The following is a 23,570-nucleotide window of genomic DNA, read 5'->3' as shown; positions in this document are numbered from 1 at the left end:
ACACATCCTGATCTGACCTGGTGCAGGCAAAAGCTGATCTTCAGTAATGTTCTCAGGTTCATGTGTTTGCAGAAAGAGAACTGCAGGTACATCTAATCTCATTTATTATCTATTTCCTCTAGGACGTCCCCACTAAATTGGTAGCGAAAGCAGTCCCTTTGCCCATGACTGTGCGAGGACACTGGTTCCTGAGTCCACGCACTGAATACACTGTGGCCGTTCAGACCGCGTCCAAACAGGGTGATGGCGACTACGCCGTGTCAGAATGGAGCGAGATCATTGAATTCTGTACAGGCGGTGAGAACATTTTAAAGCAGGGTTTCCCAAACGGGGAAAAGCTAGCATTAAAGGGATAGTTCATCTGTTTGTTTATCTGCTTACCCCCAGGGCATCCAAGATGTAGGTGACTTTGTTCCTTCAGTAGAACACAAACCAAGATTTTAGGCTCAACCCGTTGCATAATGTAAGATCAGCCGTGATTCCCATCCACTTACATAATAAGACTGATAGACTGCAACAGTTTGAGCTAAAAATTTTGGTTTGTGTTCTACTGAAGAAACAGTCACCTACATCTTAGACACTGTTGGGCAAGTTACTCTGAAAATGTAATCAAATTCAAAAAACTTCTTTTAAAAGTAATCACATTACTGTTATGACTATTTCAAAAGTAATTAGTAATTAGTTACATTACTTGGTATGTTAATTTTTTCTCCATTAAATGTATGATATCACAGCATAGGCTACATGCTTCTAATAAATATTTGTTATTACAGCATCAACATTCACAGAACAGTTATTTTTAAATAACTACAGCAAGAGGCTGCTGCATGCATGGTTTGGATGGCAGAATGCCAGCAAATAGCGCTCCTTTTATAACCTCTAAAAAACATCTCAGTTCATCGCAATCACACAAATCTCTGTTCTGACACAATAAACATAGGCATGATGAATCCTTCATAATGTCTACGTGTATTATAATGAGGATTTGTGAGCATGCAAATTTCAGCACTGCATAGCTCAACACCGCAAGGTTATTTACCCGATGACATAATTTCTAATATTTTTGTATAAGTTTATAGCATTTCACCAGTATTCCACTGAAATTAAAGCTCAAGGAACATATGAACGTGTGGAATTATATTAATATTAGTGATGAACACAAAAAAATAAATATTTTGTAGCTACATTACCGTTTACACCAGTGGGAACGTAATGCAGACTGAGAAACTATCACAACTAAAACATTTATGATAAAAAATTTAATAAAAAAAGTAAAATGTTATTTATTTACTTGCATGTCACGTGACCATTAGCCAATATAGGGTGTGAAGTGCAAATGTGTCATCAAATTATTGAAATATTCACTTAAAATCTCAGGGTATAGTGGTTTGGTGGATAAAAATGTTATTTGAACTAATACTTACGTGGACCTATTTAGGCTGTTATTGGCTCATATTGACCCTCTCTGATTCATTTTATTTCTTTATTTTGTATCTACAGATTATTCCACTGTTCATCTCACACAGTTGATGGAGAAAGCAGAGGTCATCGCTGGCAGAATGCTACGGTTCTCAGTCTTTTATCGAAACCAACACAAAGAGTACTTTGACCATGCAAGGTTTGTTTCTACAGGGATAACTACTCTAAATTATTAAAGGAACGGTCAGCTTTATTTCCAAACCTCTATGACACCATTCTTCTGTGGAACACAAAAAGTACAATTCTGAAGAATTTTCCTGCTGTTCTCTGTACAATAAATGTTGCAGAGGTCTGTATGAAAATTAAATTTGATGACACAACATTTCATAATTAAAAAATGGTGAATTGATATTCTTCAAAATCACCCTTTGTGCTCCACAGAAGAAAGTCACACAGATTTAGAACAACATGCAACAATCTTGTTTGCAAACAATGGAAACAAGAAGCAACTATTTACTGTAAACTGACAATTTTTTCATTTCATATGAATATTCATTCTCATCTTATTAGAAAATCCCCAAATCCTGAAGGTTTTTATATTTTAATTAAAATGTTCTCTCAAATGTGAATTACATTTCTTTTGATCTTAGAATTTACCTTTATGCAATCCCACTGATTTAATGTCTTCTCTATTCAACTACTGTCCTGTATAGTATAATTTGATAAAAACAGCCATAACATCAGTCTTTACAGTAGAAATGGATAAAATGTGAAATATAAGCGGCACCGTGGAATCAAATTAAATCCGACTGAAAAGGCTCACAGGAGTGTGTGAGTGTTTGGGTGTTCATTTCCCTTCAGAAATCATATTTTTTAATATCCCTCTAGTTTATGCATCTGAATGTAACACTTCATCTTACTTCAGTGAGATTTAAAGAATTCATTGCCTTGCTTTATTTCAAAGTAATTCAATTTGGTTTCCCATCGGTGAGTGAAAGTCTATTGTTGTAGTACTTACCTCATGTGAGACTCAAAGGTTAATTCCACACTGACTTGATTAGATATCTGTATTATACCTCATGTGTTTCAGATAGTGGTTCAACTTTTTTATATCATTTCAGCTTTAATAACCACATTAACAATAAAGATCAGGTCTAAACTCTGTAGTGATGATAGTAAGAAGGAAACAGGCTTCTGATCAGACACAAAAATCAATTCTGAGAAAGATTTTTCAAGATAATTGAGAAATCTGAGAAACTAAGTCAGAATTGTGAGATAAAAAGGTCACAGTTTCCTTTTTTATTTTTTTTAATCTGTGATGAAAACCGGCTTCCAGAGATTTTTCACACAAAAAAAAAAAAAAAAAAAAAAAATGTCATCATTTACTCACCATAACGTTCTGAACCTATATGATACTGTTTTTCTAAGAAAAAACAAAATGAGGCATTTAGCAGAATGTTCACACTGCTCTTTTACATGTAATAATAAAAATGTATGGAAACTGTTATCAAGGTCCAAAAAGGAAAAAAACACTATTGGTCCTTGAGATTCAGATTCTTTTTTCCAAGTCTTCAGAATCCATTAGATAGCCTTGCCTTACTTTTCCAGTTTCCATTTTAAAGAAATAGCTGTAATGTGTTCTCCGGCTACAAAAATTTGTATTGATTTGAGGTTGGTCAATGGCAGTGAAGTTAAAGGGTTAGTTCACCCAGATAGCAAAATTATGTTATTAATGATTCACCCTTATATCGTTCCAAACCCGTGAGACCTCCGTTTATCTTTGGAACACAGTTGAAGATATTTAAGATTTAGTCCGAGAGCTCTCAGTCCCTCCATTGAAACCATGTGTATGGTATACTGTCCATGTCCAGAAAGGTAAGAAAAACATAATCAAAGTAGTCCAAGTGACATCAGAGGGTGTCTTCTCTTCCGGGTCTGTTGTGAGAGAGAGTTCAAAACAAAGCAGTTTGTGATATCCGGTTCGTGAACGAATCATGCGATGTAACCGGATCTTTTTGAATCAGTTCACCAAATCGAACTGAATCGTTTTAAATGGTTCGCATCTCTAATACGCATTGATCCACAAATTACTTAAGCTGTTAACTTTTTTAATGTGGCTGATATCCCGGAGTAATGCATGCACTCAAACAGTATACTGACTGAACTGCTGTGAAAAGAAAACTGAAGATGAACACCGAGCCGAGCCAGATAATGAACAACAGTTTGACTCATTCACGAGTCAAGAACAGGTTGCATCAGTTTTCGGATCACCAGTAGTTATTTCGGACAGTTCGATTCAATAAACCGGTTGAAGAAAACGGTTCACTGGTTCTTTTGCGCTCGACGTAATGACGTCATTTGCGATGATTGCCCTTGATTCAAGCCTTCGGTTCACCTGGGCTCATAACACTAGCACAGAATCAGTTCAGAATCAATCACCAAAAAAATCTGTTCAGTTCAGGCGCTCTGTGTGTCAGTCTGCTTCACGCTGAATCACACATGCGCAGTATCATCAGCTCCTCGGTTCTCGAATCAGACGCGTCTGACAGAAACGGTTCTTGACTCGTGAATGAGTCAATGTTTTGTTCGTTATCTGGCTCGGCTCGGTGTTCATCTTCAGTTCTCTCTTCACAGCAGTTCAGTCAGTGTACTGTTTGAGTAAATGAATTACTCCGGGATATTGGTTTGTTTGAACTCAGAGGGAGTCTCAGCCACATTAAAAAAGTTAACAGCTTAAGTCATTTGTGGATTAATGCGTATTAGAGATGCAAACCGTTTAAAACTATTCATTTCGATTTGGTGAACTGAATGATTAATTCGCGAACTGGATATCCAGACTGCTTTGTTTTGAACTCTCTCTCACAACAGACACGGAAGAGAAGACAATGCTGAATAAAGTCGTTGTTTTTGCTATTTTTGGATCAAAATGTATTTTCGATGCTTCAGAAAATTCTAACTGACCCTCGGATGTCACATGGACTACTTTGATGATGTTTTTCTTACCTTTCTGGACATGGACAGTATACTGTACACACAGCTTCAATGGAGGGACTGAGAGCTCTCGGCCTAAATCTAAAATATCTTAAACTGTGTTCCGAAGATAAACGGAGGTCTCACGGGTTTGAAACAACATGAGGGTAAGTTATTAATTACATAAATTTGCTATCTGGGTGAACTAACCCTTTAAGTGCAAATGAATTCTTGTAGTACCACTGAACATCACCTCTATGAACCCATTTGTCACACAGTAATTTTTTCTGGTTGCAGGGAGGCCCAAAACAACAAGATGTTGCTGTCAGTGAAGGACAACAGCGGCAGCCATGGTTCGCCTATCAGCGGGAAGCTCGAGGGCATCTTCTTCAGCTGCAACACTGAATTCAACACGGGCAAACCACCACAGGACTCACCGTACGGCCGTTACCGCTTCCAGCTGCCAGCCGAGGAGCTCTTCAGTCCCAAGACAAACCTTTATTTTGCCGACTTCTACTGCATGTACACGGCCTATCACTATGTCATTCTGGTGATCGCTCCGAAGGGCTCGTCTGGAGACGAGTTCTGCAAGCAGCGCCTACCTGCGCTGGATATCGCCAACAACCACTTTTTGACGTGCTCGGAGGATGAAGATGGCCGGCTGGTGTTCCACCACGCACAGGACCTTATCCTGGAGGTCATCTACACCGACCCCGTGGATCTGAGCCTGGGCACAGTAGCGGAGATCAGCGGCCAACTCATGAGCCTCTCCACAGTCAACGCCAAGAAGGATCCCAGCTGTAAGACCTGCAACATCAGCGTGGGACGCTAACCTACGACTCGGAACTCTTCTGCTGCCTTGAACAGCACAGAAAATAGCCTTCTCCTTTAGCCGTCCTCCTTACCCATTATCAAACTTATCCATAATTCCTGTTGGTGTCTGTAAGGCTCCTCGGCAGCATGTGTCTCACAGCTTTTGACAAAATGCTCTTTTTCGTTTACTAGATTATGGATCTCGACCCGGGGTTGGGTTAGATATGTCGTGCTCCTATTTTGGTATTGGGATGTTGACTTAATCACCCCTGTCAATCAAACTGCTTCTTTAATCCTACTGGCTGTCACACCTTCCTGTTAGAACGCCGCATTGTAACAGTTTACCAAAGTTTACACAAATTTAACACCAGATGCTCATCAAGTCACTGAAATCGGTGAATCGAGACAACCGATCTTATAAGGCATTATGAATGTGGTGATATCAAGTGAGATATCTCAAAAAATATGTGATTGGACGTATCTGTAGCATGACTGCAAACATTTTTGGAAACGTTGACATTAGCATTACTGTTCTTCGGCAGTGTTTCATGTTCTCCATTCTAACCCATCCAGTATACTGTGATTTAACATATAATAAATGTGATACGACATGTAGATAGAAAAATATTTATTTTTTAACCGGTGAATAGAAAATGGACAGAACCAGAAGTGCACAATACAGAGGATTTTGTTGATGGAAAAGAAAAGGGTCACGATAAAGCAAATATATATATATAGATAATTATATATATACATGTTTACTGTATAAACCAATGTAGAATTACGTGCACAATAGCTAACATTCAAAAGCTACATTTGTCATTGTGGATGTGTACAGCAAATCAATTCTGGGGCGACGATAACATGACAGAATAACCACACCTGATTGTTGCACAATTCAACAGTTTACGCTGGTTGGCATGCAAAGACACTACACAAAGATTGTAATAGTTCATTGCAGTAGATCCGTCGGAAAGGAAAGATATCGAGTGTTTCGTTTCCAGAGAGTAGCTACTTGAGCAGAATTGCACTTAAAGCGCACATCCGCTTCTCATGAACATATCTCCTGCTTTGGGCTTCAGTATTGTTTATAGTGTACGACGTTATTGGACAGTATTCATATTAACCACTGGTTTAATGTTTAATTTGTATAGGAGGAAAACTGTGCTCTGTGATGGCCACGTACTATACTTTAACACGTTTTTGAACAAAATAGATCTTTTAAAATACTTTTAAATTGTATGAAGTATGTCTCATTTTGTGCTCCCTTTTTCATATGAGAGACAAATATATGAGAAATAAACATGGTTGCTGCTGTGTTCATATGTTAGTGAACTCACTGAAATTTGCATAAAACCCTTATTTTTAAGTGCTCTGCGTTGTTTTCTATCTAGAGCGTTGCATTATCTGACAGGCTAGAGATCGTGTCTAGCCCCAGAGAATCACCGATCCTCATTAGTGTGCATAATGTCACCATGTTCCTAATTAGAATCATAAACTAGCTTCAAACAAGAGCAAGAAAACGTGAAAAGTGCATATGATTCGACTTTGGTTAAAAACAAAAAAAAACGCTTCAAAAATAAAGTGCCATATTCCATAAACATAAATGAATACTCTATATTTCCCTTTGCCCTTTGACTTCTGAATGAGGTTTGTATTGATCTGTCTTGCTCTGTACACAACACAGAGATCGCACATGTTTGCGTTTATGAGATAGTAGCCACCGAAAGGCTTTGATCGGTTCGGCCCAACCCATTGAGTCTAGGACTTCCAATGTGGTCAGAAATGATATTAAAGTGCATTTAGCATCATAATGGCACGATTATGTCAAATGTAAAAACACAATTTGGTCCAAACATTGGGTTCGATACTGAAAGGCAGAAAGAATTTTTCAGATATTCTAAGTGGTTTCCTGTTTGCTGAGCAACACTTCCAGTAAGCGTAATTTGGCTTTGAGACTCTTGTACTCCTGGTACACCTCAGCCATGGGGATTCGGTCATCTTTTTGTGCGGATCTTCATTATTTTGGTGGAAAGGGAAAGAAAAAAACAGATAACGCATGAAACAGATTACTCCACTAACATTAAAACACACATTTAACCCTTGAGTTGCCTTACTGAAGCAGTTTTGTACATCAGTGGATAGCAGATAAGTGGAAATGTATTTTATTTAAAAAACGAAATCCATACATTGTGTATAAAAAAACAGTTTTTTTTCTCCTTGTGGTATTACTTTGTATATTATTGATTAGATGTGAATTATGTTAACTATTTTGATCGTTATTTTCCTTTTTCCTTCCTGTCCATGTTCAAAACGACAGAAGTAACAAAATACCATTAAAATATGTAACTGTAACGCATCTGTGTTTTACCTTCCCATCTGTCTGAAGAACTGCTCTTCAAACTCTCTGATGGCTTTACGTCGTCTTTTCTTCTCGGCTCGAGTCTCACGCAAACACTCCAGCAACTCAGACCTGCAATTAGACAGTTTGCAAAACACAGTTTCTAAAAAGGAATATCTCACCCTGCAATTTATCACTAGGAAACATTTGCACACCCATGTCATCGCAAATCAGTAAGGTTTTCTTTTTGACACAACAGAATATATATATATTGCAGGATGTCCAGAGGTCTCTATCAGAGGGTTGCCAAATCTGCGGTTTTCCTGAAGAATTTTAACCTTTTAGTGTTCCTGTAGCTCAAGTGGTAGAGAACTGAGTTAGCAAGCGCAAGGTTGGGGGTTCAAATCCCAGGGAACAAATGTTAGGAGAAAATTGTTAGCGTGAATGCAATGTAAGTCGCTTTGGATAAAAGTGTCTGCTAAATGCATACATTTAATTTAAATTTAAACTGTTGCCACTGGTTTAAGGTTTGACATTTTTTTTAGACTATGCATATTTGATCGAAATGCTTCCAATAAAATATTTTAGGCTACCAATTTTGAATTCTATCAATGATAAAACTGTGCTAGAAGATGAGACGCTGTAAGGAGATTTTTGTAAGAGAAAGGTACTGGAAGGGGGCCTATGTGAGGATGTTTCTATGGTAACTGCCAGGTCACTCCAAAAACGATTCTAGGAGAGTCAACAGTCTATAAAAGTCTATGGAAGCTTTCAATCTTAAAGTAAAATGTTTTAATGTACAAAAATTACAATGTTCATTTTTTAACCACTATACAGTAATTTTCAAGCTGAAATTGTTTTGCATTATTAAGTTATATATGTTATATATACATTATCAAGTTTTATGCATAAAGGTGCTGTTTGGTTTTAAAGTGACTCTTTTTTTTAACCAGTGACTATAAAATATGTATTTTAAAAATGTAGTCATCTGGCAACCCTACTCTACCATGCAACAAAAACAAATGGGAAATAGAGCTGTTATAAAGTATCATAAAAGTGGTTAATATAACTTGACTTTGTCATTTACATTCCAAGGCTTTTGAAAACATGCAATAGCTTTGTGCTAAACAGAAAAAATTCAAATATGCTTTGCTTTAGTTCTCAAATCTCTCTTTTGCACAATCAATTAAAATGTCACATTTCAAACATATTTGAAATGACTGTGAATAACGACTTAAATTGAAAACAAAATTGAAATATTGAACACTAATCATATTCCATAATAGCCAATGATGGAAAACAGGACATTAGACATTCTGCTAAAATCCTCCTTTTGTTTCTTCATACCTTTGGAACAATTATCTGTCATTATTTTAAAAATACTCAATCATTATTATTCACAATTCAGTTTGGGGGCCGATTCTGACTATTAACTATGACTCTTGCCTGAATGAACTCCTGATTTGCTGCTGATTAATAGTAGTTGTTAAGTTTAGGTATGGGGGTGGATTAATTGATCTAATATACGCTCAAGCAGAATAAGACACTAATACTGTATGTGCTTTATAAGTACTAATGAACAGCCAATACGCTAATAATATGTATGATACCAAGCAATTACTTAATGGTGAGGACTGGCCCCTAAACTAAAGTGTAACCTTTTTATTTTTTGAATTGCATGTGATGTTCCTCAGTGACTAAGCTTTGAGTACCTGGAGGCCTCGTGGAGGTTGGACATGGTTATGACCGATTGTCTCACTGTCTTGATCTCATCCAGCGGAGACACAAAGGCCGGGTCGCTGTCTCCCTCCTCCTCCCCACAGCCACTCTTATCAGTGAGGTACATGGGTGGGGGGGTGTACCGAACGGAGTCATCATCTGAGCCTTCTTCTTCTTCCTGTGAGCCATTCAAAACAAACATATAGAATCTTACTCTAAAACAATAATGATAAATGTACTGTAAAACTTGTATTCTGTTTTTGCCATGATTCCAGTCTTCAATGTCAATATATATATATATATATATATATATATATATATATATATATTCCAACCATTTGACTGGCAGTGTATTTGTACTGTTTATACAATAACACTTACTATAGTTGTAATAGTGGGAGTCGCACACAGGAGATGTTTCACCATCTGGTATCTATCATAGAGAGGTTTCACCAAGTTTTTTTCTTGTTTGGTGCCCTATGGGGTTAATATCACATTCAAATAAACATTTGTTCAAATATTAATGCTTTAATCCTAATCCGTATCTAATTAACTAGAACATTTCTGTGTTTAAATGTGAAAAACCTCTTACAGGGCGGCCGTGTAAGCTCTCAAAATACAGCAGACATTTTTGCAGAGTGATCTTCTCTAGGGCCATCTGTCTTTGGGTCATCTCCTGTGGACACAAGAGCGCGTGTTGAGTTAATCACCGCGAACACTGGCCGGACAAGCACACAATCAAATCCCCAGCCACCTGAACAGAATGAATCCGCAGATGGCCTCACCTTCATGTTGTCTGGGAGGCCGAGGGCCTGGTGTTTCTCCCGCAGTCGTTTCAGGACTGTGTCCACCGTCTCCTCCAGAGCGGGCTTGGGCTGCTGCTCTGGCGCCTCCTGCTGGCCGGAACTGTACCTGCAAATATCTGTGGACTGGTTGTTCTCACGTTTCCGGGATTCCTCAAATGACAGTCTGAGCTTCAAATCTGGGGAAACAGGTGAACACGTTCATTAGTTTGATTCTGAAGTGAACTGTATTATAATAAATGGAGAGAATGACAGGAAGTGGAATTTATTGCATTCAAAGCAATTCAACGGTCACACAGTACAGGAATTTCACCAGTCCAACATTTGTTTCCATTCAGAATTTGGAGTAATAATATTACTTTTAGTTTCATTATTGATTAAATATATTTTTCTATATTTTAATTCTGCTAAAATAGTAACACTACCATCAAAACTTCCTCAAAACATTCATTTTGACAAACAGCACGACAAAATATCTGCACTGTTTTCAGAAAAAATAACAAAATATAATCATGTTTTATATACAGTACAGACCAAAAGTTTGGAAACATTACTATTTTTAACGTTTTTGAAAGAAGTTTCTTCTGCTCATCAAGCCTGAATTTATTTTATCAGAAATACAGAAAAAATATATAATATTGTGATATATTATTACAATTTAAAATAATTGTTTTGAAATTTATTATACTTTATCATTTATTTCTGTGATGCAAAGCTGAATTTTTAGGATCATTATCACATGATCCTTTAGAAATCACTCTAATATGATGATTCATTATCAAAGTTGGAGTTCTGCTAACAGTTCTGCTGCTTAATATTTTTTCAGAACATGTGATACTTTTTTAGGATACTTTGATGAATAAAAAGTAAAAAAAAAAAAAAAAAAGAAAAGCTATGTTTTTAAAATCTTTTTATTTTGAATAAATGCAGTTCTTTTTAACCTTTTATTCATCAAATATATTAGACAGCAGAACTGTTTCCAACACTCATAATAAATCAGAATATTAGAATGATTTCTAAATGATCATGTGACAGACTGGATGTTACATGTGACATTGAAGGCTGGAGTAATGATGCTGAAATTTCAGCTTTGCATCACAGGAATAAATAATAATAATAATAAAAAATTGAAGTTGTAATAATATTTCACAATATTACAGTTTTTTCTGTATTTTTGATCAAATAAATGCATGATGAGCAGAAGAAACTTCTTTCAAAAACATTAAAAATAGTAATGTTTCCAAACTTTTGGTCTGTACTGTATGTGTGTGATGTCTTATTTAGAAATAGCATTTAACATTATTAACGTTATAATGATAATAATAATTATTATTATTATTATTTTACTAATACTGAAAAAAAAGTGATATACTGTTAATCAGTTAATATACTGATTGTGTATTAATGTTTGACTTTGTTTTCAAGATAAGGAAAATCAGGACATAGGTTCACAAACACTAAATAAAATGCATAAGAATATCCCAAGAGCCATGGAGCAAATAATCATATAAAATTGTTTTAAACAATAAAATAGGATAATGAATAACTTTAAGTTTTTTATTTTATTTTATTTTTTTATCTTACCTTTGAGCTGTTTGCGAGAACTGGCTAGTTCACTCATGAGCTTGAACATCTCTGGATTGGCTGATTTATCATTATGTGATGGCTGTGGGTGAGAACAGACACAAACTCAATTCAGGAGCTATGAATTCTTATCTGGAATCATAATTAGCACATTCTCCTGGTCATATACTGTATCATGACACGAAATCACACAGCACAGTAGTACTATACTTCTCCAGTAGAGTGCACTAAACAATAAGGTTGAATGTTGAACTGAATCTCGAATTGTCCATGATATATATCCTGCATTTTTTATTATTCTGACCTTATACTTCATTTCTTGCTCAAAGCGCTCCTCAAACTTGCGTATTTTCCTCTTGAGTGTTTGGATGTGTTTGGTGAGGAGTGGGATGGAAGAAGCTTCCTTGGCGTCTCCTGAAACCTCTGTTCTAACAGCTCCACGAGCCCTAAATAGAAGAGAACATATATGAACACACTCATACAGTACAACAACAATGATCATAAAGACTAGGCTACATTAATCTGATTAATAAAACCAAAATGCAGGTTTGATAGTAATGCAGATTTTCTGTTGTGAAAAGAACTGTTTGAGAATTCTATAAAAATACAAGTATTTGTAGACTACAGTTCAAGCGCAAGGTTGTGGGTTTGATTCCCCGGGAACACATCATAAGTAAAAATGTATAGCCTGAATGCACAGTAAGTCGCTTTGGATAAAAGTGTCTGCTAAATGCATAAATTCAATTTTTAATAATAAAAAAATACTGTCCCTTTTGATCAATTTAATAATTAATGCTGAATAAAAATAATGTATGTATATATATGTATCATCCTGTGGTTTTTGTTTTTTTGTTTTTACACAAAATCAGTTAAACTCAAATTAATTTTCTAAGTAGCCATGCAATCCTGTCTGTCATCTCCAGTTTATTTTACTATATTTATTTACCCTAATATGGGTCTATTAGTACTACTAACTACTAGTGCAGACCTAGTGAGTCATAATCATAAAAAAAAGAAACACTGGGAAATAATTTTGGAAAAGTCATTGTCTATTTTCCATCACACACACACACACACACACACACACACACACACACACAGTATAGGCTGTCACAGATGTCTGTTTCCATCACTACAGCATTAGTCAGCAGGAAACTCTTGTTAATAATGAGAAATGGAAATCAGGTTAAAAAAGTGGGCCACTGTGTTACTAGTTACAGCTGGGTGATTCTGTGACTTGCTCTCCAGGAAAGGAGAAAGCAGGTATATGGACTGAACAGGCGAACCAAAAGAGCTGTGTGTGTGTGTGTGTGTGTGTGTGTGTGTGTGTGTGTGTGTGTGTGTGTGTGTGTGTGTGAATGGTTCAGGTATACCCTATGTTAGGGGGACAAAAAAAATTTTGGCACCCATATTTTTTGAAAATAGGTTTAGTAGTAAGGTTAGAGTAAGCGGATAGAAAATTCAGATTGCACAGTAAAAGAAAATCATTATGTCTATGGAATGTCCCCATAAATCTTGGAAACCCAATATATGTGTGTGTGCTCGTACATGATGAGATGCTGTGCGCAGGGTGGAGACGGGGCAGATTCAGGGTCTGTGTTGAAGCGTTGGCTCTGGCTGAGGCTGGAGCAGCGTGGGGAGGGCAGGGGGCTGTTGTCGTCCGTGATGTGCTGGATGAGTCGACTGGGCCCCGGGCTCTGCTGGAGATCACTGCTACAGTCACCCTCTACCAGCCTACAGTCTGAACACACACACACACACACACACACAGAGATCAGAGTCCTGCGCTGGGATGAAAGCAGTGTGTCCTACTGTTACTAACCTTCAGATTATAATTCAAACCGAGCCCTTCATCTGGAAAAGACATAAGATCTTCTCACAGTTGCCTGATATCCAATCCGACCCATTTCAAATACTAGACTAGTAAAACAAGTCAAATTCTCTGAAGGCAATGTGAGTGGTGCTTGCTGTGCAAAAACTGCTAGCATGATTCCAGAGTATTGTGTGAGATTGCTTAATTGTTCCTGTAGCTCAAGTGGTAGAGCATTGCATTAACAGTGCAAGGTTGTGGGTTCAATTCCCAGGGAACATGCAAGTTCCTTTGGATAAAAGTGTCTTCTAAATGCATTAATTTAATAAAATTTTAATGTAATGTGTTATTTGGTGAGTGATTGCCAGATAGTTTATGTGCTATGGACTGTCGCTCAGGAGTTGCTATGCAGGTGAATATTAGTTTTCAGTGATATTGTGTTGCTTTGCAGTTTCAAAGGTGTGCTAGGGAGTTGCTTTGTGCTTAGTAATGTCTTCTGATTGGAATGTGTTGCTGTGGATACTGTAGGTTGTTGTGGGTGGTTGCCAGGAAGTTTATAACTTGTTGCTAAGATGTTCTGAGTGGTTGTTATTGTGTTTCTGTGTGATTTCAACTGTGTTTTGGGGTGCTAGGGGGTTGAAATGCAGTTGCTAATGTTATTTCTATGTCACTTTGCAGTTGCTGGGATGTTGTGGGTGGTTGCCAGGGTGTTTATATTTTATGCAGTTGCCAAGATGTTCTGAATGGGTTGTTACAGTGTTGCTATGCAGTGTTGCTATGTATGTGTTACGGGCTGTTGCCAGGGTGTTGCTGTGTGGTTGCTTAAGTGACCTGAGGGGTTGTTAATGCATTCATATAACGTTTCTAAGGTGTGCTTCAGTCAGCTCTGTAATTCACTAGTAAGGACACTACCAAGCCAGTGAGCCATTCCTTAGGCTGATTCAATGTTAATATCAATGAACTGTTTCTAGTGCTCTGAAATGTTTGTTCCTTAAAAATGACCATAATAACCAGATAAATTAGTGACAATAGACTGGCATTGCTAGCGAATTTGTTTCTGCAATATACTGACACAAAAACCCTATGATATTCAGCTTTTTTAGATAAAGCTTGAAGCTCTACTGTATATGACTTTCAACCTCTTTTTACAGTAGTTGTCTACAATGAGAAAATTATCAATCTGATTGGTTAGAAATGTAATAGTACATCTGTCCTCAACAAGATGCATGATTTGAGGTATCATTTCATAGCATGAAAGTTTAAAACTTACCATTAGGGGATTGTTCACTACAGTAATAGTGAAGCTTGTCTAGGCAAACACCACTAATAATGTATAAAATGCCAACGACATAATTATCAACCCTAGTATATAGGATAAACTAACTTTGTGAAAAGAGAAAAATATGAGATCATTTAATAACATTTTGGGGATATGACATTTCAATGACTTAAAACAATAAAGTTTTGGTGCATGATTAATAAAGCAAATTCAACGTTCAAACTGACTCAAGTGAACTTCATCATGCCACACTTTTAAAAAAAGAACAATAGCAGACACAAATGAAAGCAAAGATGCAAAGAGACAGCAGAAATGAACAGCGTGAACAAATGACAAAATGCTGAGCTTCACACACACACACACACCTGAGTCACTCTCTGACCCACTGAAGACAATGCAAACACTGAGGCATACAGTGATTGCGAACCAAAAAATTTTTTAATTAATTAATTAAAGAACAGTGGCTTCAGTAGTTCAGTTAAGCTTCAGTATGTACACTTTATTAACATATTAACATATTATATTGATCAAATGTGACAAGCAAAGAAATTTCTAATGTTACAAAAGATTTATATTTCAAATAAATGCTGTTACTTTCTATTCCCCAAAGAATCGTGAAAAAAAGAAAAGAAAACTGTTTCAGCAAAAACTGAAGACTGAACTACTGATGCTGAAAACTTAGTTTTGCATCACAGGAATAAATAACATTTTGAAATATACTCAAATATAAAACAGTTATTTTAAATTCTAATAATATTTCACACTATTACTGTTTTACTGTATTTTTTATTAAATTAATGCAGTCTAGATAAGCATAAGTAACTTCTTTCTAAAACGTTTTTTGAACAGTAGTGTATAAATGTCACTTTATTAGATGACATTGCATACTTAAGAACATTACTGTATGGTTGTAAAAATCACTTGAACGTGTGAGGGTACTCTGCAAGGACACCTGTGTGAACCTGAGAACTGACTTCATACAGCTGCTAAAAATCACCAGCTGATTACCAGAAGAGTGAAGTTAGCTCTAAAAAAAAAAGAGAGAGAGAGAGAGAATAATGCTCCAGCATTATTCTTTTAGACTTTAGGGCAGAGAAAAAGGTATGAAGTGAAAAGATGTATGTAAGAGGTAGTGCATAAAGCATCTCGCCAAACTGTGGGATGGATACGTGTGCTTGTGAGTTGAAGTCGTGCTGTGAGGAGGTGCCTGCGATCTCACTGCCTGCGTTATTAATAGATGCCAGTGTGAAGTGGCTCGGGCGATTGACGCACATGTGCCCAAAAAACAAGAGCCATCTTCTTCACAAAACCCATAAACAAATAAACCCATCCCTCCCATCAGTCGTATTACTCGGTCAGTGGGTTTTCATATCAGCAGACCACATTCATTCATTCATTCATCCATGCAACGTAGCAGCCCACCATTCAGTTTGACCATCAGGCACTCACATGCTGCCCATAAAGCACTGCTGGCTCTCTTACCTGGTGTGCTGCGCTCTTCCCCAACACCATTGCATGAAGGAATCGGGATTTCATCTTTGAATCCCAGGCTAGGTGGACTGTCTTCGGGAGATGTGTCTGAAGAAGGGCTGGTGTCTCCCTCCAGAGCCTGGAGCTTCAGCAGAGAGCCCTGCAGGCAGAAGCAGAACATGCCAGCTTCAGCTTTCGGAGCGTAAGAGGAAGGTCGTTGTGCACGCGTCGAGCGGAGAAGAAGGATGCCACTGCAGTCTCACACGCCCCTCTGCTCTGCCTCCATTAGCCCTGCTCACGATACACGCGGGTGTGTGTCCGAGGGTGTGTGTACGTGCACGAGTGAGGCTTGTAATCACGTCCCTCTCTGCTGCAGTTCTTTATCTGGCATGGATTATTCATGCCACTCTTTTAGTAGCGAAGAAGGAGCACAAGAGAGAGAGAGAAAAGAAGGGGGGTGTTCTGGCGTCAGCAAGCCCCTTAGCAGACTGGCTGAAGCTGGTTCCTCTGATAGGAGAACAGGTGTGGTTGGAGGGAGAGGGGCGGCGAGTGCATACAGACGGATGCGTGGGATACGTGGAGGAGGGAGGCTAGGGGGGGGGGGGTGCTCTCAGATTTAGCTTAGCGGTTATGAAGGCTTTTCCCGCATCTGGAGGTGTGTGTGTGGGGTGTTGGTGTTGGGGTGGGGGGGGGGGGGTTCTCAGCGAGAGTACTGACATCATGGCCCCTCCCAGCATCCATTCATAAAATAGAAAACGCAGCTGCAAGCAGCAGAATCATGCAGCTCCGTGATGTTACGGATGCATCTACACATGTATACTGATGTTATGTTTGTCAGAGGTATTGATATGCAAGGCCATTTTTATCTTTTTGAGGACAGATTTAGCTTAATGTATAACACTGTGCCCATTAACACTCTTAAGGTTCATTAGAAGATCCAATTTGGGTTCTGTAAAGAACCCTTTAATGAACAGTTCTTAAGATTCCATGACTGTTAAAGTCACTTCATGGAACCACAGAGACCAGCGGAGAATCTTTATTTATATGGAATAAAATGAATACTAATACTACTACATCTACTACTAATAATAATAATAAGAGTAGCCTATAGGGGAAAATTGTTCACCGTTCACTGAAAGGTTCATGGGAGAACCCAAAATGGTTTTTCTATTCCATCGCTGCATAAACACCTTTTCGGAACCATTATTTTTAATATAGAAGTGTGGTCAAAATCCATGATTAGATCCTATGAAATACATTTTAATCCTCACATTTGAAATATCTGGGGCATATTTGCCCTGAGTGCTCCCATCTTTCAGCTCTCGTCTTTCCTCATCTCACAGTTCATCTGTCAGTATCGTGTGCTCACTGTAAATGCAAGTCTGTGGGTTGAGACATCGATGCACTGCTCCTCTCACAGAGGATGAGTCATTCCTCTCTCTTGCCCTCCCCTTTCCTCTCCTCCATCTATCTTTTCCCTGCTCGTGCCCTCTTTTCCGGGGGGAATAGATTGCGTGGTTGTGTGGAAAGGGTAACGCCCCCTTAAGCACCACTGACGCTCAAACTGACAGTGTTGGTGTGTGTGTTTGAGAAAGAAGGACTTATGTAAAGATCAAGCATGATGATATCACGCACTGACCAATAAAAATATCTCAATCAAAAGAACAATGTCGCTGCAATGCTATCAGACATCTAAATGGACATCACTGACGTAAGCTGGTGTTTTACCTGAGCATCCTAATACAGCCCAAAAAGCAGCAATTTTTTCAGTGTCCTTAGAATTTTTTATCATTCCTTTTTTCCATAGAAATTCAACAATAAAGAGTTTAATAAAACAAAGCCTTTAATCATACCAAAATATTTATAACTCTAATTTCAGAAAATACTGGAAAATCTGACAAAGAGTGTATACAGTATATTGCTAACATAAAGGTATCAACTGTTTAAAGTGCTATTTTTAATCAAATATATATTACGTAATATAGTTATTAATGAAATTAATCAAAACTAATGATTTATTTGAATAAAGAAACCTGAATTTAATATATACATTATTCTATCAGACGAGTAGAGCATTGGAAAATCAAGGAAAAATGTACCTCAAAATGTGCTCAATATTAGTAGTACTGTGATTTTGCAGTTGTAATATAAAATTATATATATATATATATATATATATATATATATATATATATATATATATATATATAATTATTATTTTTAAGTATTTTATTTATTTTAATTTACAGTTACAATATAAATATTTATTATTTTGTTCTCTAATCTATTTTTATTTAATAATAAATAATATAAATAATTTAATACAATTATTTATGTGTATATTTACTATAAATATCAATATCATTTTATAGCTATATTGATAACCACATTTTTTTTTTTTTTTGCCAAACTGTGCAGACTACAATAAGCACATCAAATTCTGGATTTTTTTATTTATTTATTTTTTTATGGCATTTTAATCTCAATTATTACTTACAGTTTTATAGTTTCCTTAGATTTTAAAGTTTCTGTGCAGCGATTCTGTGATTGGTGGATCTCTCTTCAAGATTATGGATAGTGTAGATAATCAAAAGATATCTGACAATTTAACAGGATATAGTTATTAAATGTTGTATTCACATTGAAACTATATTACTATAAATATATTATTGCTAAGGGGAGAATATGAGTTGTGCCTCTTATACAATGTGATTTATATGAAACCTGACTAATGTCTGACTGTGTGTGTGTGTGTGTGTGTGTGTGTGTGTGTGTGTGTGTGTGTGTGTGTGTGCGTGCGTGTGTGTGTGTGTGTGTCCAGGGTTTGATTTTGTCCGTGGCGTCAGTGGTGACCTGATGGTGTTCCTTGCCATTTGTCATGTAAACTCAGAATGACATCACAGGTGAGTGGGCTGTCTAGATGTTTCTCTGTGAGCACAACAGGAACAACACTCATGGACCATTCACTGGACTAAAAGCATTGACAGATGCCCACAACCTATGAGCCATTATATAAATGAATCGTTGTACCTCTGCATATGACTGTGGTACAAGGAATTCATAAAAGAGGTGATAAGGTTTAGATGGGGGTGTATTTGTAACCTGCACTGAAATATGTTTCCGCCATCACCACATCTTTCAATATTGGCAGCTGACCATATTCTTTATGACTGAAACTTTATGCAACATTTTGAATGTGTCTTCAAAATAAATAAAACTTTATGCATTCTTAATATATTACTGTTCATTGTCACTTGGCATTTAAAAAAAAAAAAAAACGGACAAAACAGCCTAAGATTTCAACACTGAAAAAAAATATACTGGTCATTCTTCTCAAGCAATCACAATGAATGAGAACTTTAAACTGTAGAAGGGCCACAAAAACAACACAAGTATCATTAAAGTATTTCATATGACTTGTGTGCATTCCATGTATTCAGAGTCTTATGATAATTCTGGTGACATGATATTTAAGTCATTATTCACTGATAAATTAAGTGAGTTGCTGTTGGGCTTGCATTCACCTGCCGGTCCTGTCGATGCCACATGGAATATTTCCTAAGAACTAATTTGGCCTTCTGTTCTGAAAAGGAGAGTAAGGAAGAAACAAGGGAATCGAGGTGGAGCTCGACGTAGACTAAAGAGGGCTCAAAGGTTTACTGCCTGGAATTTTTTTTTGGGGAATGTACGCTCGCTTTGCCATAAATTGGATGAATTACAAGCCGATGTGAGTTCCATGCATCAATACAGAAGCAGGCATATGATGCCATGCACTGAAACATGGTTGGATGATTCAGATAGCACTTTATGGATCTGTCAGGACAGAGACAGAGATACAACAGGGAAAGAATGCGGAAGAGGTGTGTGTTTATATTAAGGAAAGTTGGTGTAATACAGCAATAGTACGACATAAGATTTATAATTCAGATTTTGAAGTCATGAGTGCCTTCAGATGCCCTGGATAAACTGGATTATATATCTCTAGGTGCATCTAAATTAGATGTTTTTAACCATTTTATTATGGATAAATATCTAAAGGGCTATTACGAGTATGTAACATGCACTGAGAAAGTTTTGGATCGATGTTCTGTCCTGATTTCAGGAGCTTACATGTCTCTGGCATTACTTCCTCTTGGTCCATCTGATCTTAATATAATCTTGCTGTCTTCTGAGTACATTGCTGTTGGAAAGCAAGTGAAGAGAGAGGTACGATTTGTACCTATCAAAAAAAGTATCAAAAACTAAAGAGATGATCACCAATTTTAGTGAGAAAACACTTGCACTTCAACAGGTGGTCATTGATGACACACAGGTGGATGGGGAATAGAAGGAACAGAAGTATTTAGGAATGATTATTGAGAACAGGTTGAAGTTTATCAAAATATGGATGCAATTCTCAAAACGTCACACCAGAGATTGTTACACAGGTCCTTTTATAATGCATTTGTTAAAAGTATAAGGTTTTTGACATCAGACGAAATGCAATATAACCCATTGGACTAGTGTAATGACATTTTTTGTGTTTCTTTTTGTCAGTTTAATCTTTGACAGCCTTAGTTCTCATTCACTTATCAACATAAGAATATCTACCTTTCGTGTGATACAGGTTTTGAATGACATTAGGGGGAGTAAATCAATTGTCATCTTTAGCTGAGTGTATGCTTGAAGAGATTAAGATTACATTTGAAGGAAATTAAAATAATAGCTTTATGACATTTAAAGTTAAGATATGCATAGATGATGTGCTGTTTTAGATGGTGTTTTACCTCGGGCGTTTCAGGTTGGTCTTCCTCCGTCAGTACGAATGTGAATCTACAGGATGAGAGAAGGTAAGTGGGTAGTAGCAGGTCTGAGACACATAATATAACCTGTATTATATTTTCTTCGTTTTACTATCAATTATATTTTCATGTGGCTGTGAAAAGCTTTTGACTTGATACATCCATCTTTCTTTCAGCACTGGTATGTTGAGTCTTACCTTATATTAGGTGAGGTAACACAGGACCGGTTCCTGCGATCAACACGCACAGCTCCCACAATCCCGCGCAAACCTGGATCTCTCTCTTCACACACAGCCTCCATTTCCCACAAACAAACAAACAAACAAACTGGACAGAGAGATATAATCAGATCAGAAGATGTCCATTAAATTTTTGAGGAGGTTTCATTTGAACTGATGTTAAAATTCATAGCCGTCATCAATTGTCTAAAGACATAGTTTCATAATCTCCAAGAAGCACAACCACAAAAAGCAACACACTTTGAGATTCTGTGCAAGTGTAAGTGGATTCATGATCTGCCTGCCGATGTGGGAAAATCCCGCAGATTTCCTCGTTGGAATTCTCCTCACATCCCAGGACTCTCCCATGAGGACCGGAAAGGAATCACATCACAGTACATACTCCTGTCACATAAACCTCAGCACACGCACACACCTTAAAAGCACATCCACCCAAAAGATTGTGAATAATTCATGTAATTAATACTGTAAGTCTGCACAGAGTGAAGCTACTACAAACTAATTAACTTCACCAGGTCTATTGAAACACGATATTGAGGCATAGCTTCAATAATGCATCAAACACATGATTGCTTAGTGCTCTTGTATATTTGATTTTGTCACATGCTTTGTTTGGTGTTAGCAATGAAGAAAAATCATTAATGGGATCTGAATTGTTGCTCCTAGACGGCAATGAGATTAAACCAAGAGCAGGTTTCCCAACACTCAGATTTTGGTATCCAAAGAATCAAAACAGTCCAAGATCTCAAAATGGACTCAAACATATCTCATGAGATTACTGATAAAGATAATAAAGTTATCCAAAGTTTATTTTTATTTCTCATGTAAACTTCCTATAAAAGACCTAAAAGACCTAACGTTATCATAATTGTTTTATCTAATGGCTCAATAAACTCTTACATTTCTAAAAGAAAAAAAAATGTTTTGATTGGGGGGGGGTGCTATAGTTTCATGTCAGCTTTTACTTAATAAAAAAGTTGTTCATATTGTATACATTTAGCTTTTATGGACGATATAGTATGATATTCATATGGAGCTCATACTCATCGATGAGAAGGAAAAAACACCTACTCAGAAGCCCATACTGAGCAAAAGTATGCAATTTGGTGCAGTTGTTGATATTTATATGACCAAAAATTAAGAAGTAATTCTGACAGCTTGTAATGTAAATTAATGACATTTTTGAATGAAATGAAACTATACAGCAGGCTATATACAGTACAACAACAACAACAAAATGCATATGAATATCAGTTGTCATTCTCTATCTCCCAATAATGCATCTTAATAAGAGGATATTTTAATGCATAGTTTTATATTTTAAGTTCTGTGGTTTTCATTGTAGGGAGCAAATCATACAATGCGATCCTACACAATGAGGACTGAGAGATGAAGAAATAAATGTTCTTCAATAACCTAATGCATAACATTTGATAACATGATAAAAAAAAGGAAAAGTAAACCTTCATTCGTTCAGTCCAGTTCATCTTGAAACATTACTAACAATATAAAATATTTTTACATTCACTTCATAAAAATCATATAAATTTCACAAAAAAATATATATATATCACGACATTAAGGTGGCCATTTTTAGAAGTATACTAAAAGGCTGTTTTACTTGCATAAAACTATATAAACTATCAATCAGACAAACAGAAGGCATGCAATAGATTGTTTACAACATGTTGATACTTTACAGGTATTATTGTCTATGTATTATTTAAATACATAGACATGCATTAAATATGATACAGTAGACTTATAGGGGTAAGACTCCTAAGCTAAGAAAGAGCAACCTCTGAGCAATTGGTTTTTCCTCTGGGAAAGGTCTTACCTCAGTGAAAGATGAATGATTTCAGCATCACTGGATTGATCACCTGGTGCTGTTGTTTGTGAAATCCCAACAGATTGCCTCAGAGCACTTTTATTTGCATAGTGTGGATGTCCCAGGCTTGACTTGGCGGGCAGTGAAAAATATCTACAAAAACTGGTCTTGATCAGTCCCAAACAGCCCGCATGTGTGTGTGTGTGTGTGTGTGAGAGAGAGAGAGAGAAAGGACAAGCTTGATATGGTGTGATGTGTTTGGACAGATCTGGTGCACTAGGACTCACGTGGAGAGATGGTGGTGACCCATGCCTACTGGCAGAATACTGCGGGACTGTCCTGACCAGGTCCTGTGGAACAGAAAGAAACGTGTGAGTGTGCGACCAGCCAAGCGAGAGGCTAAACTCTGAGAGCTCAAACAGTCAGGAAAAAACATCAGAAATGAACTTTTCAGGGATAATATTATTATACGAATTAGCCACCAATTGGCCAAAATGTAAAAAAGTTCTGAATT

The 23,570-nt window shown here is 37.0% G+C and overlaps 2 protein-coding genes across 4 annotated transcripts in view; one reads left to right on the top strand and one right to left on the bottom strand.

Annotated features, from left to right (window-relative positions):
- Positions 1–7,557, top strand: part of LOC128025006 (phytanoyl-CoA hydroxylase-interacting protein-like) — a 26,888-nt gene extending 19,331 nt beyond the window's left edge. For both annotated transcript variants that reach the window (XM_052610951.1, XM_052610952.1), the window contains exons 3-5: positions 123–297; positions 1,501–1,618; positions 4,687–7,557. In XM_052610951.1, coding sequence (XP_052466911.1) covers positions 123–297; positions 1,501–1,618; positions 4,687–5,221 — 828 coding nt within the window. In that variant the 3' untranslated portion in view covers positions 5,222–7,557. The remainder of the gene's footprint in view (positions 1–122; positions 298–1,500; positions 1,619–4,686) is intronic.
- On the bottom strand, positions 5,816–23,570 carry LOC128024999 (protein FAM13C-like). 2 transcript variants are annotated; one of them, XM_052610939.1, is made up of 12 exons: positions 21,187–23,570; positions 20,975–21,020; positions 16,221–16,368; positions 13,198–13,390; positions 11,954–12,095; positions 11,650–11,731; positions 10,048–10,244; positions 9,855–9,938; positions 9,644–9,739; positions 9,256–9,440; positions 7,574–7,675; positions 5,816–7,217 (listed from the first exon to the last, which is right to left on the bottom strand). In XM_052610939.1, the coding sequence occupies exons 1-12, from the start codon at positions 21,288–21,290 to the stop codon at positions 7,103–7,105; spliced, it is 1,494 nt and encodes a 497-aa protein (XP_052466899.1). In that variant the 5' UTR covers positions 21,291–23,570; the 3' UTR covers positions 5,816–7,102. The 2 variants fall into 2 exon arrangements, with proteins under 2 accessions (XP_052466899.1, XP_052466900.1); XM_052610940.1 differs by lacking the exons at positions 20,975–21,020; positions 21,187–23,570 and having other exon boundaries at positions 16,221–16,660.

Source organism: Carassius gibelio, chromosome A12, assembly GCF_023724105.1.
Source record: "Carassius gibelio isolate Cgi1373 ecotype wild population from Czech Republic chromosome A12, carGib1.2-hapl.c, whole genome shotgun sequence".
In the NCBI taxonomy this organism is placed as follows: domain Eukaryota; kingdom Metazoa; phylum Chordata; class Actinopteri; order Cypriniformes; family Cyprinidae; genus Carassius; species Carassius gibelio.
Note: the sequence above shows the minus strand (reverse complement) of the source record. Positions and strands in the feature narration are given on the sequence as shown.